General features: G+C 59.5%; 1 protein-coding gene across 2 annotated transcripts in view; it reads left to right on the top strand.

Annotated features, from left to right (window-relative positions):
- LOC118171833 overlaps positions 1-11,817 on the top strand; it is a 75,496-nt gene extending 63,679 nt beyond the window's left edge. The window contains exons 2-5 of one of the 2 annotated variants that reach the window (XM_035335249.1): positions 6,978-7,082; positions 8,359-8,615; positions 9,606-9,692; positions 11,266-11,817. In XM_035335249.1, the coding sequence (XP_035191140.1) occupies positions 6,978-7,082; positions 8,359-8,615; positions 9,606-9,692; positions 11,266-11,316 (500 nt within the window). In that variant the 3' untranslated portion in view covers positions 11,317-11,817. Of the gene's footprint in view, positions 1-6,977; positions 7,083-8,358; positions 8,653-9,605; positions 9,693-11,265 lie in introns of those variants that run through there. The other variant, XM_035335248.1, reaches the window with a different exon arrangement.
- Positions 11,818-14,530: the final 2,713 nt, after the last annotated feature.

Genomic DNA, 14,530 nt, shown 5'->3' with positions numbered 1-14,530 from the left:
AGCAGCCTGCGTCCTTGGGATGATAAAAGCTGCGTTTTGCAGCTCTGGAAAGAATCAGTGGGTTTCCATGCTGGGCTCCTGCCTTGCATTGGAGACAGATGGGGAGCACAAACACAGGGAAGGCGGCCGGCTTCTCTGACTGTGCCAGGTCTGGCTCGCTCCTGGGTGCTGCTCCGTGTCTTCCTCGTGTGGTTTAATTTCACGGTGGCCTCTTGTGCAGCTCTGTGCCGCCTGGAGGTGGGGGACAGCTGAGGGTCTGGGTGGCCGGGAGCCCATCGTGTCCCGCTCCACTCTGCCTCTGCCTCCTGGAGGCAGATGGAGCCTCCGTGGAGGCTGGCAGCAAGAACAAGGGGCGTTGAGGGGAAAGCAGGGATGGAGCAGGGTGCTCGCACTTGCTGGAAGCGAAGCAAGGTGGAGAAAATGGTGGTGTGCTGCAGGCGGCGGCGCATCGCAGAGAGGAATTGGAGGGGACACTGGAGGTAGCAGCCCTCTGTTTGGCTGGTGCTTTGTGCTGCTGAGGGTCCACAGCCTCCTTCGCCAATCCTTGTCTAGGATAATAAAATGCAAAGTATGAGACCGAGCCCTGGTGTGGCTCCGCAGGAGGCAGGAAAGGCTTGCACGGGCAGGATCCCCTGCTGCATGGCTAGATCTGGATAGCAGTTTTGGGGAAAACCCCTGTCAGGACAAGCTGTGCTTCCTTCTCTGCTCCTGGGCAGGTCCAGGGACAGCTGGGAACCTGGTCCATGCCTTGCCCTTCATCCCTTGCCCCCGCACCACCCGGTACGTGTGGGGTCCCTGCTGCAGCCGGGTGTAGGGTGACTGTGCTGTGGGTGACAAGTGGTGCACTCAGCGTGGAACCAAGCTCTGGTGGTGGGAGGAGATGTACATAACGACTGCTGTAAAGCTCTCCGGGGTTATGGCCTGTTTGATGGCTAAAATCCCATCCCTGAAAGACCCGGCAGCCCTGTCAGTTGCTGGTTGTGGTGGCTGCAGGGCAAGTTCAGTGCTACAGTGGGGTCACGGCTCCTCAGCTGCATGTCGGGTCTGTAATTTCCCTGTGGTTATTTCCAAGATAACTTATTTCAGGTTTTTATGATGCTTACAAATTGGACAACATCTTAAAGCATATTTCAGGCCCTAACTGGTTTTAAATGCATGTGATTTTACGGGGAGGTGTAAAATATTTTTAAGCGTTGGCAAATTTGGGGGGGATGGGAGCTGTGGGTGGGTGGATGAGGAGGGAGGGATAGTCCCAACCCCAAAAGGGTTTTGGAGATGCAGCACTGGGAGCCTGCCCTTGGTGAGAGCTGTGTGGGGCACCCAGTGGGTGTCCCAGCTGTGTCCCCAGGGGCTGTGCTCATCCCAGGTGGTGCTGGGGCAGGGATGAGGCAACCCCATGAGACCACTCTGCTGGGTCTTCATCCTGCCCTGTGGCACTGGTGGCTTGGGGAGGGTGCAGGACGGACGAGCAAGGGTGGGAGAAGGCTGTGAGGCTGTTCCTGCTGCTTGGGGCAGGTGCATGGTCTGGCAGGAGCAAAGCAGCTTCGAAACCTGAGGTGGAGGAGCAGTCCTGGGCTCAGGGTGGTGACATCTGGATGAGCAGAGCTCGGGATGGGTGAGAGAAGCACAGACACGGCACCAGCCTGCCCACATCCTCCGCGGTGCCTGGAGCAGGCGGGGCTTTCTGCAGGTATTTGCATTTGCAGGAACAACACCGACTTCTTGCCCTGCCCTTTCGTCAGGGTGCCGGGAGTTCGCTGAAACGCAACACCAGGAAAGACCTGGGATTTTGGCTGGCTGATCCAGGCACATAAGGAAGGTGTTATTGTCAAGTGCTCCCTCTGTCCTGGTGCAGAGGTGCCGTGGGGAGGCCGGAGGAGCCCCCAGGCCAGGCAGGATGGCAGCGGAGGCCAGGCGAGCTCTTTGGCCCACGCTCCGCAATCACAGCGGCGTCGGCGGCCGCCACCGGTCTCATCACCGCAGCCCACGTGAGCTCTCCTGCTTGCCTCCCTTCCAAAAAAAGCAACCTCCAGCCCACGGGAGAGCGGAGCCGTGGCGATGAGGCATCGTCTCCTCGACACCCACCCGCCTGGGCACGGGGCCCGGCCGCCAGCGCCAGCCCCTGGGGTGGGGTGCACGGGGCAGGGAGGGGGAACCCAACCACAGCCCCCAGCTTCCTCTTTGGGAGGCCACAAAGCACGGCCAAAAACCTGCTTTTCCTTCCCGATATTTCCCCCCAGCTCCTCTCCAGGCTGTGGGGCCACCCCCTTTCTCGGGGGCAGGCACCCCAACATCCCCGCACCGGGGCGAGCACCAGACCCGGCGGCGGGATAGGGGAGAGTGTGGGGTTGGGGACGCCGGCTGTTGGTGTGCATAAGGAAGTGATTGAAGCTTTCACGATCTGTTTAACTGGTGACATATGTTTCCTGCAGGCGAGGCGGTGCGCTGCATGCCGAGGTACGGCCGCTCTCGCCCATCCCAGCCCATCCCCGCCGGCACGCGGGGACGGGACGGCCCCAGCCCCTCCGGCACGGCCACGGGGCCGCCGCTGCCTGTGTGGGAAGGGGAAATTGCCCACGCTGCAAAGGGAAATAAACATGAGGAGAGCAGCCCTGAGACACACGGAAAGGCGTTTTGCTGGTTTGAGGCGCCGTGGCCGGGAGGCCCCGCTGCATGCGCGGTGCTGGGGATGGGGGGAGGCGGAGATGCGGCGATGGCTGCGCTCCCCCTGCTTCTTGCAGGGGGGTCCTCCCCTCCGGGTCTCATCTCAGCTTTCATCACTGTAACATCAGAAAAACCAGCGAGGGCAGAGCCATACGCTGCGGAAAAGGCTTAATTGCTCAAACAATCAAGCCCAGGCGAGGTGCTCCTCTGGATTCAGCAGCAGACACAAGGGGGCTGAGCGCTCTTCTGGGGTGGCTGGGCATGGGGCTCAGCACCCTGCTGCTGGAGGGGCGGCCACGGGGGTTGCACGGGGACAGGGAACACCAGAAAAGCCTCCAGAGGGGCAAATCTTTGTCTCAGACCAGCTTTGGATCCATGTGGGTATGGGGACAGCAGGACCGGGAGTGCTGGGGTTGCTGCAGAGTGGGCAGGCTGGTGAGAGCCCTGAGGCCAGGAGCAGGAGGGGTGGGATGTTTGGGATCTGGAAGCAGCTGGTGGCTGGAGCAGATCCTCAGGGATCAGCAGGGTGCTGCGAGGGGCGATTTGCCCTGGCGGGTTGCTGTCAGAGGCGGCAGGAGGGCAGTGCTGCTGCATCTCCCTCTGCAGCGGTAATTGGAGCCACATGGAGGCCGGGCTGGGGCGAAGGCATGGAGGCTGCGAGACCCAGGGCGAGTGGCGTGGGGGCCCCAGGGGGGCCCTGGTGGCCGGCGAGGCTGCCCCTGCCCCGTGCAGCCTGGAGCCTGGCCAGGATGAGCCTGGAGCCGCATTTGAGGCGGAGGTTTTAAACTCGGCGTGAGAGCACAGGGAGGAGGAGGGAGGGGAGGCTTTACGGATGAGCTGAAAGCCCCGGGGCCTCCTCTGTCATTCTGTGGGGCCAGGATTTTCCCCTCTGCGCCAGCAACCTGCAAAGCCAACAGGAAAGGGAGAGATTGGAACGGGGCTTCCCGGCCCTTAACGGGGATTTGGGCTTTAAAACGCAGTCATCTTTAGCTCGCAGACAGCTTCCTGGCACAAACGGGGTAACGCCGGGTCACCAATTCTGCCATCGCCATTCCCATATGCTCTAAATACGGGGTGTTGTGTCCACCTCTGCAGAGGGACTATGTCTTGCTTGTCGTGTGCTTTTCCAGCAGGGAGGGGTGATTTTTAGAAAGGGACTTTCATGTTCCTCTGAAGTTCTCTTAGTGCTTTCATCCCCATGTTGCTCCATGCCCGGTGCCTCTGTCTGTGGGTTTAAAATCCCTTCTTGCAGTAGGAAGGAGGACGCGTTGCGTACCCAGCACCCAGGCTAGGGAGCGGATTCATGCCCAGAGCTCTGGAAGGGCTGCATCAGCGCGCACGTTAGCTATAGCACGGGATGCCGTGGGGCCTCGGCGCAGGTGTTTGGGCTGCCGGGAAGCCGGTTGGAGTCGATAAGGCACCTTGAGCCCGGCTGCTTGCTGGCGGGTTGCTTTGTTTGGGGTTGGCGCTCCCCCAGCGAACCTCCACGGCCAACATCAGCAGCGAGCAGAGCTCCCGTGCACCGGGGCTGCTGCGCCCCACTCGCCGCAGCCGAGGCTTTCTCCAAAGCCGAGCGCGGCCCCAGACACCCCAGCCCTGTGTTCATTAGCAGATAGCCAAGGCTCGCCCGTGCCTTGCCCTGCTGTTTTGTTCCAGCCGCGGATTACCTTCCCTCGCTACAAATCAGCGCTGACTGTCTCCGCGGTTTTGGCATCAGCCAGGTGCCTGGAGCACGTCGAGCTGGGGCTGCGGGGGGAGGAAAGCACCGGGGGAGGCGGTGGGGATGGAGCAGGTGAACGCCGCTCCTCCAGCTCTGGAAAAAAAAAGCTCCCACTTCTGACCGGGGCAGCCCACGCAGGGAGAGGCAGCCTGATTTTTCCCAGCAGCGTGGCAGCGAGCCCTGCGGTGCCGCGGCCGTGCTCGGATGCAGAGCGCTGGGATGCTCTCCCAAAATCTGCTTCCCACTCCCCAGCATGCGCCGAGGCTGCCTGCGCCGCCAGCCCGGGGGGAGCGGTGCTTCATCAGCCTCACTGCGACCGCTGGAGATGCCTAAATAATTCATTAATGGTTTGGGGAAACGAAAATATTGTGCAGTGAGTAATTGCTTGCGAGTGACGTTTGGCATTGCTCGAGCAGGTCCCGGGTGGCCCCGGCGGAGCAGTGCTGGTAATGCTGAGCCCGTGCTGCGGAGGGGAGCAGCCAAGAACAGGACAGTGGCACGGTGCCACCGGGGCCCCTCGGTAAATCTGTCCCCAGCTCCACCTTTCCCTGCACGGAGCCACACCGGCGCCACCTGGAAGGGGCACAGGGGCCGGGAGAGGAAGCTCCCCCAGGATGGTTTTGCAGTGAGCTACGCAGATTGTTTCCTCTTTTTTTTCTTGTCTATTTTTTCTTTTTCCTTTCTATATGAACTTTCCTGCCTCCAGCTCCGTGCAAATGTGAAGGCCTCCTGTTACCGGGGAAACTGGTGCGGGATGGCAGCGTGGGCTGGTTGCACGGGATGGAGAGCGGCTGGACGCTGCGGGGGCTCTCGGGGCTCGCCCCCACGATTTGCTTTGCGTTCACCTCAGAGCCAGATTGGGGGGAGCAGCCCAGCAGGAGGGGTCCTCACCAGGAAGCTGTGGGGTGTCTGCAGGCGGGCAGCAGCGTGGTGCCCCCCTTTTCTTCCTGCAGTGCTCAGAGGCAGGGAGAGCCCAGCAGCGCCAGGGGAAGGCTGGGTACAGGCTCAGAGCATCCTGTCCCCTGCCCTGCAGGAGCCCCATGCTGATAGCGGTGACAAGGGACTTCTGTTTTGCTGAAGGGGTCTGGGAAATGTCCCCGGCTGCCTGTCCATCCCCAGCCTATCGCAGATGGATGAAGCCAGGGCTCTGGCTCCGCGGGGGTGCCCGGAGCAGGGGGAAGCCCCCGCACCACCCTGAGCCTTGGCTGTGATGGGGACGGGAGCTCGTGCCCAGGTGCTGAGCTGTGGCTCGTGTGTGCTCCTGCAGGCAGCACGTGCTGCATCCCCAGCAACCCCCGCTTGTTACTCTATTAAATTTCCATTTTAACATGAAAACAGCTGGTTTCATGGTACCTCTAACTGTGTTATTTACACAGTCATGCACACAATCCCTGCTGAAAATCGCATTACTCACTGCATCGGCAGCCCTTTGTCTGGCAGGTACCGTGCCGGCGGCTGTGGCAGTGACACCGGCAGCTCCGGGCAGGGAGCAACCCACGGAGCTGCTTGTCCTGGACACTTCTGGTCAAACGTGGGTGATTCAGGGAAGGCAAATCCATCCCAAAGTGCTCCAGCTCTGCGTGAACCTGCCTCCATCCGTGCCACCTTGCAGTGCCCTGCAGACCCAGCTCCCTGTGCTGCCGCTGAGCCCCGGGGTCGGGGTAGCTGATGCACATCAAGGGGCACAGACAAGGACTGCTGGCCGTGCTCAATGCTGCTTTGTTCTCGGCCCAGGAAGCAGTGAAAATCCTCCCGCTTTGAAGCCTGAGGAGGCCGTTTTATTATATCCAGGACTCCTGGAAAAAGGGAACTGCAGGCGCTTTCCCATGAGGCGATGGAAAGCTTTCCTGGGGGACCAGGAAACCTGGTCTGAGACCGCAGCAGCTCGTCACACGTGCGAGCGGTGTGGCAGTGCCATGCTGGTGGAGCTCGGTGCCTGCCTGGGCACTGGAAACCACTGGTTATAGTGGTGCATGCAGCTGGGAGTTGGCAGAGCCGTGGTACGGTCCCATTGACCTTGCACCCCCTGCAGAAAACCATCCTATGTTTTGGGAGGTGGGGCCCTCATCCTGCGCCTCCTGGTTAACGCACGTGGCAGCATCCTGATGGTGAGCACATGCCCAAAATCTTGCAGAGAGGAGGATGGTTTGGGGGACAGGAGCTGCCTGGGGACCAGCTGCCCTTCTCCGTCAGCTGCAGGGGCATGGGACGTCCTCCCTCGCGCAGCCCCAGCCAGGCTGGGAAGCTCCTAAGCAGTGAGGCTGCCCTAATTAGTCCGCTTAATCTTCCCCCATAAATCACTCCTCCCCATCCCCTGCAGACTATCGGCATCATCTGAAGCCATTAGTTAATTTAAGCCCGGGAGTTCACACGTTCGCTTATCGGGAGCCATCTCCCCTCCCGCTAAGCCCTGCTCCTCTCTGCCTGCTGGATCTCCCCGCTTTGAAGCGGGGCCGTGCTGCGGGCAGGTGGGAGCGCGGCAGCTCCCTGCCTGCCGGCGGCTGGGAGCCCGCTCCCTGCGCTCCCCCTTTTTTGAACTTCTCCTCTGACTCACCCTTTCCATTTGATGTCTCCACCTTTGTTTTACAAACAGTGGCTTGCCCGGCTGCTGGAAGGAGCAGGCGGATCCCGGGCTGCCAGCAGAAGCGGCTGCGGCTTCTCCGGCTGCGAGCGGAGACCCTGCATGGGCTGCAGCCAGGTGAGAGGGGCTGGCGAGGGCAGCGGGGGGACAGGGGCCAGGGAGAAGCCTCAGGGATGGGGGCTCACACCAGGGATCCCCTATAACACCTTGTATTTCCCATCGTGGGTTGTATGGCCTCGCTGCTGTCCTCCTCCAGCACGGGTTTCGGGCGGGGAGGAGCGAGGGAGCCTCACTCACCCTGGGACCTGCCCTGGGGCTGCTCACGAGGATGCTCTGCACATCCCTCCCGTGTGGTGACCCAAAATCACCAGTGCTGCCAGCTGTCTGGGGCCGTGTTTGTGTCCAGTGCCACTTCAAAGCCTCCCAGCTGCTAAGCGGGCAGCCCTACAGCCAGGAGGGGCTGCAGGAGGGGATGGTGTCCGTGCGCCCTGGCGTTGCGGCCATCATCTTCCTCTCTCCAGGGGAAGGAGGGAGAGGTTTGGAGGGGGAGCTGCCGCCGTGTTTGGTTTTGTAGTCCAGGCTCTGGATTTATTGCTTCCAGGTCCTCATGCGTTTGTTTGTTAAATGAAAGGCGGATGGGTGATCCTGGCTCCCACCCCCCCCGTGCAGCCCAGAGGGGGTCCCTCGGCCCCGGGACGGTGCCTCCCATCGTGGCTCAGACACCCGGCAGGGCTGTGCAAGCAGGGGGACACGTGGGTGTGGGGCAATGCCCCTGTTCAGCCACTAAACCTGTGCTCTGGGCTGGGGGCAGATGCTGGCACCACCTTGTCCTCCTCCAGACGTGCTCCTGGAGGAAGGCTGCCTGCAGTCATCCTCCTCTGCTGCGCTCCGCAGCCATGGGGCAGACAGGAGCCCGGGGGCCCGCCGCCCCCAAAAAAAAAAAGGATTTTTTGACCAGATGTAGGGGACAGGAGGTGTGAGAGATGGGAGGAGAAGCCAGTGGTGCCCTTTCCTCGGGTTTACAGCGCAAAGCAACAGCTCTGATGGGAACTTCTCAGCAGGATTAACTCTGAAACCTAATGACAACGCTTTGAGTGTCCGTGGTGTTCGTGTCCCCGCTGCTCTCTCTAGCAGCTTGCTCGTGCTAATGAGCTTTAGCAAGGGCACTAGATTTGTCTGTTAGAGCAACCTTTGGGCATCGAGAAGGAAGTGTTTAAAGATGCAAATGCCCTGTGAGATATCCAGATTTAAATGTCTTTTATTGTTCTTTAGCCTGGAGTCCAGGGATAAATAAAGGAAGTGAACAGAGCCTCCAGAATGCTGGACAGAAAACCTTTCGAAACAAAAAGACCCAATAAAGCGAAACCACAAATATTTTAACATTTTTTTTTAGCTTACAGCTGCTGGATCATCGGGACACTTACAGAAACTTGGTGTCCTCGCAGGTGTTCCGGGTGCTCTGCTCAGAAACACCCGCCCCCACCAGCCAGCAAAAGCTACGAGTGGCAACAAAAAGCCTCAAACGCGTCCCAAAGCCGTGGGAGCAGCCGGGCTGGCAGCGGGATCCTCTCCAGTCCCCGATCCTGGTGCAAGGACAGGGAGTCGCAGCTCGGACACAGAGATGCTGAGAGCGTTCGCACCCCGAGGCAGGTTGGGTTTTATCTTCCACAGGGCTCCTCTTCCTTTTTTTTTTTTCTTCCTTTTTTATTTTTTATTTTTATCATTTTAAGGCAGGAGTAATAAATGCTAAAGATGCATATGGAATTTGAATATGAATGATAAGAACAGCTGTGTATATCTATTATGAATGAACATAAACAGAAATGTATAAACTGAGATTTTGGGGCTTTTGGAAGAATTAGTGCCTTTGTTCCTGGATTTTTTTCCTATCAAAGTTTGAACCAAAGCCCATTAGCCTGGACTTTCCCGCAGCCGACCAAGCCAGGAGCTTCATTTTGTGCTGGCTCCGAGCCACGCTGAATTCTCCTCAACAGCTCAGTGAGCCCTAATCCTAACAAATTTACCCAGAGAAGTGGTTCTCTTATTACACAGCCTAATTTGAACGCTTTCCAAGGTTAATTTCTGCTCCCTCTCCCTCCAAACGCGCCTGCCCCTCCAGAGCCGGCTCCCCCCCATCCCGGCCCCCCCGGCTCCCCGTTAGTGCCAGCCCGGGGGGGGGGGGGGGGCGGGGAGCAGCCCCAGCCCTTCCCTCCCCTGCCCACGATCGTTTTTAAATGAGAAAATAATGCTCTGTGCGTCCCCGGGTGCGGGGTCTGCCCGCGGGGTTTCCTAATGCTAAGCCACTTCCTTCGCAAATTAATTGCAACTTTCGCTGGGTGAAAATAGCCCTGGAAGCCCACTCCCCACGGGCTCTTCCTCGTGTAGTATTACTCTGTTCATAACCTGATTCCTGCGACTCTTGTTTCTTCCTTCCACCCCCTCTGCGGCCGCCCCCTGGTGCGATGGAGCCTGCAAGGGTTTTATGGTGCCAAGGGAGCATCTCTGGGGTGCTCGTGGAGCATCCCTGCGGTACCCAAAGCGCATCCCTGCGGTGCCCACGGAGCATCCCTGCACCACGGGACCATCGCTGCCACCAGGGCTCTCCCCAGCACTGCTGCCACCACGGTGTCCTCCCCGCAGGTCCCATCCCGCTGTCACGTAGCGCTGCTGGGTGACTCTTGCTGCTCGCTGTCCCCAGCGCTGCTGGCCTCTGCTTCCTCTCACCAAGTGAGTACCCGTGTTTGATTATTTTGCTCCAGGCGCATCAGCTGCAGGTATCAAAGCGGCGCTGCGTCTCCTCTCCTGGCTCAGAGAGGGGCTTCGTGGTGCTGATTTTGGGCTGGGAGCCCCGGGGCGGCAGCTCGTGGTGAGGGATGGAGGGGTTGGCACCGCGGAGGCCGCCTGGTCAGCGCTGTGATGTCAGCCTGAAGTATTGGGAATAATAAAAATAACGTGGTCTGGAGGGAAGGAGAGACCAGGCTGCATCCCAGTGAGCTGGCACGGACACATCAGCGTGTTTGTTTGCTGGAGATTATTTTGAGGGGGAAAAAAAAAAAAGCATAAAGTTGAGGTTGAAAGTGAGTAGAGACAGCGCTGTGGGACAGCAGCAGACCCCCAAAGCCATGGGGATGCCCTGTGCTGTGGCCACCACCGAGGTCCTGCAGCACGGAGGAAGAAGCTGCTCGGTGTGTGCCTTGCCACGAGATTTCCTGCAGCCAAGCACGCTGCCTGGCTCCGAGGGGCGGGATGCTTGTTTTGGGGACGGCCGGGATTTACCCAGAGCCTCGATGGCAAATGCTGGAATAGGAATTTTCGGGAGGGAATTAAAACGTGCATGCCTCGGGGCTTGAGGCAGCTCAGTGCCGAGGCAGGAAAGAAATTTGTGCTGTCGATGGAGAACTAACCGGCGCTACACCAAGGCAGGGCCAGGGCAGGTTGGTGGCGCCGGGAGCTGCTTGGGAGTGAGGGCAAGAGGGAAAGGGGCTCTCAGGGGGCCAGGAGCTGGGCTACAAGCCTGGGGCCCCCCAGGTCCCCAGGCAGCGGCCGTGCTGCACGTCCCCGCGCCCGGAGCCGTGCGTTACCACTGGCCCAGGGCCAGGCACGGGGCTCCTGAGAGAGCAGCGGGGACGGCTCCGACCCTGCACAGCTCCCAGCCATCCCAGGCTGGAGCCCCTCCAGCAGTCCCATTCCCGCTCTTCCCCGACCCTGCCTCCCCTCTCAAAGCAATTTGACTTTTATAGTAATAACTTCTGAACCCTGGACTGGGGCCGTGCCAAGGAAAGCAGCAGAAAACAATGTGATGGGCCTCGGCAGGCGCGGAAACTCCGACGACTGAGACCAGCCCTAAAATAACTTTCATGCGATTGTTATTTATTCTGGGAGAAAGTTCGTTCATTCAGAATTCAGGAGGGAGATAAAGCGGCGCGGGCTCCAGCTGCACGGAGGCAGCACGGGCGCCTGCAGCCTCTGGTGCCGCGCGCTCGCCGTGTGCCTGTGCCCCGATGCCAAGCCAGGCACTGCTTTTTGGGGTTTATTTAAGGGTATTTTGGGGTGTGGCGGGTTGACCGAAAGTTCAGGAGGAGGAGGTCCTGCTTCCAGGTGGGGGCTGTGCTGCCTGTGTGTGCCCCTGGCACTTTGGGCTGGGCACCATCGCCTTGCGCACGCGCCCTTGTGTTGGTGCGCTCGAGCTGCTGGCAGCAAGTGTGAGCAAACACAGGGCAGGGAACACGAACAGCATCCAGCAGCGGGTCCTGCTTAATCTCACCATCCCTCGCCTTTTCTTCCTGTTTCTTTGCGACAGATGGGTGGAGAACTGGCCTGGGAGCAGCGCACGAAGGAGATGTGCTGGTGAGGGAGCTGCGTGCATCCTCCCCACCTGCTGAGGCTGGGCACACGTCACCCCGGTTCCTCTCCTGGCCACCAGCTGCCGTGGCTCAGGACAGCATTGCCACCCGCCCTGCACACCGGTGGATTTTGGAGGCTGCTGTGCTTTGGAGAGGGAACAGCCTTGTGCACAAGGACAGCACAGCTTGCCCAGGTCGCCTCCCTCCTTGCGCTCCCTGCAGCCTGAGGGACCTTGCGGAGCGTCACGTAAGGATTTTGCTTTGGGGTTTGTCTCTCTGATGTGTTGAGGAGGTGAGGCTGGGGCCCTGGAGCTGCAGAGCTCCAGCTGGTAGTGCCAAGGGGAGTGATCGGTCCTGTCCTTGTTCCTGCCTGCGTGAGGGGAGCACCGGTCTGCATTTAGCAATGCCAACAGCCCGGTACCATACAAACTGCCCCTCTCCTGTGGCTGCTGAGCACCAAGAGGAAAGCCCTCACCCTGCTGGGCAGGGGGATCCAGCACGCCGGCCCTGGTCCCTGCTGCTCCTCGCCTCCCACGCCTGCAGCTTTCCTGGGGCTCCTGGGCTCTGAGCATCTCATGCCATTGGCAGGCAGGGCCAGGTGCCACCAGCCGTTGTTACAGTGATCAGATTTGTCTTCCTTGCACGGAGCAAGCTTGGCTCCTGCTTGCTTGGCTCCTGACTGGCCAGGGATGGAGAGAGGAGCAGGATGGGGGACAAGGAGGTGCCTTCCCCTGTCCTGGAGGTCAGACTGCACACCCAAACCCTCCTGGGCAATCCTGCAGCTCCCATCAGAGGTGGCTGTGCCCCGTGGCCCTGCCTGCAACGGGGGAGGCTCACCAACCTCGGGGCTGCTCTGCGGGGCCAGGCTGGGCGCTGGTGCCACATCTGCCCACCCGTTCCCTGCATGGGTGGCGTCTCCCTCTGGTTCCTCCACGGCCTGGGTTTGGCTGTTGATTGAGTCGGCCCAGAAGTAACGTGTTTGTGATGATGATGTGATGCAGTGACCCTTAGCTTCTTCGGTGGAACGTGTACGTGTGGATGTGGGTTTTGCAGTTATGAATGTAATTCCACAACCCACTTAGGAGCCAGTAATTTTCTGGCTGAGGTGGGAAGCTGCTGACATCGTGTGATACATGACTAGATTGATTGTATTTACTTACCCTTTAACCTAATAAAGAAAAATAATGTTCCTTCATCTCGCTAATTCTCTATAAACTCCAGCGTTGCTTTAAATCAGCTGGAAGCGCCGGCGCTGAACCTTAGCATCGCTGGGGCAGAAGAACGGGGAATCCCCTGCCTTGAAAACCAGCAGGCAGACCCCAAACCCAAGCCATTTCCTGTTTGTTTGGTTTGTTTTCTTAAAAATAAAAACAGGGAGGGTGCCCGCTCCCTGCTCGGCTTTGTCACCCCTAAGCCCCGCTTGGTGCCCACTGCTCCGTGTCCCAACCAGGCCCTCTCCAGCCCCCCCGGGTGACCCGAGCACGGGGTGGCCGTGCTTGCTGCGCTCGGGGAAGGCATTAACCAATTTGCTGCTAATCGCCTTATCGGCAGCAAAGCCAAGCAGCTGCTGGCGCAGCGCAGGGCAGTGGCTGGCCAAAGCAAACACCACCCGGCGCCCTAGGACACGGAGCACTTCAGAGGCAGCTGTGCCTGCTCTCAGCTTTCCAGCTCGCTGGTTTCCAGCCGTAGTGGTCCAGTTTGCCTCGAGAAAGAAGGAGGAGCACCGTGGTGCCAAGGGGGTGGCAGCAAAGAGGTACAGGGGAGGATGCAGCAAGAAGGGATGCTGTGGCTAAGGAGGGATGCTGCATTGGCCCAAACCTGGGCCCACGCAGTGCCTGGGTGACCTTGAGCTCCTGCTATGGTGAACCAAGAAAAAAAATGGGATCCAGGCTTGCCCATTATCTGCTCTCCTCCACGGGGAGGTCACACACAGGTGCTGAAGGACTGGGCTGGGTGCATGCTGCGGGCAGGCTGGCAGCATGGCAGAGAGCTGGTGCTGCGGAGAGGGGCTGTGCATCCTGCCTGCCATCTCCTCCAGCCTCCCTTCCCAGCCAGCTCCAGGCACGGGGACAGCCCTCCTGGGGGGAAGGGATTAGGCAGAGAGAGCAATGTCACTAAAACACGGTTCCCCTCAATTACTCGCCCGCCCTCGGGGGAAGCATCGTGCCTTACTCACTTAGCGCGCTGTACGCTTGCAGATTTTTCAGCCCGGCTCAGCTGCTCTGACCTTCCCTGTAAGAAAAAGCAAGGCAAACAGGGTGAGAGCACGCACCCAGGGCAATAACATCAGCATGTCACGTTGCCCCGTGGCACTGGGCTGTGCCCACAGTGGCGAGACCTGACCCAGGGCTGCACAAGCCGTGCTGGATGGGTTTGAGCAGCTCCAGCAGCCTCTGGCATCCACCGCCCGTGTCCCTCTCCCTGCTCCCACCACCCTACAGCCCCTGGAATTTCCCTGCTGACTCCTCCAGGACAGGATCCGACCTCGCTGCCTGCCCTTGGCCCCGGCATGCTTGCAGAAGTGGCTGGAGCTCGGGGCAGCAGGACAGGCAGTCGGAGAGGGATTTGGGGCAGTGGCCGCTTACCTGCTCGGCGGTGGTTTGTGTGCGGCCGGCGAGGGGCTGGGAATTGCCTTTGGAGGAGGGAGGGCTTGCTGGTGTGCTTAAAAATAACCCGCTTGCTTGTCAAGGTTATAAACAGGGAGAGAACAAATTGCCTTCCGAGTTGATTAAACCGCTCGGTGTAGCTGTGCACGCGGCGCTCTCCCGTATGGCTGGGACGAGCCGGAGTCTATCGCATTAATTTGCGCTCTGCAGTTCCTGTGCTAATAAGGCCTTGATGAGCTGCCTCCTCTTACCCTTAATGCTGGCTCCGCCAAGCTCTGCTTGGCTGGCCCCAAGGCCTTCAGGGCTTTTGTCTTTTCGAAATGTTGTGAGGGGTTTTTTATTGTTTTTTTTTTTTTCTTTCTTTCTTTTTTTTTCACCATAGCGTTGCTTTCAAGCAATGCCGTGTGCTGCGCTGCCCAGTGCCGCCGGACCAAATCTCCAGATTTCATGGGAGAAATTCCCCCTTTTTTTTTTTTTTTTTCCCCCCCCCCCCCCCAAAAAAAAAAAAAAAAACAGGTGTGGGGAGCAAAACCCACCTGTGGCAAGAACTCCCAGGCACGAGTCTCCATCCCTCCTCGGCGCCGGGCCGCAGCGCTCAGCATCTCCCCGCGAGGCT

The sequence above is a fragment of the Oxyura jamaicensis genome, chromosome 9 (genome assembly GCF_011077185.1).
Source record: "Oxyura jamaicensis isolate SHBP4307 breed ruddy duck chromosome 9, BPBGC_Ojam_1.0, whole genome shotgun sequence".
NCBI classification, from domain to species: domain Eukaryota; kingdom Metazoa; phylum Chordata; class Aves; order Anseriformes; family Anatidae; genus Oxyura; species Oxyura jamaicensis.
Note: the sequence above shows the minus strand (reverse complement) of the source record. Positions and strands in the feature narration are given on the sequence as shown.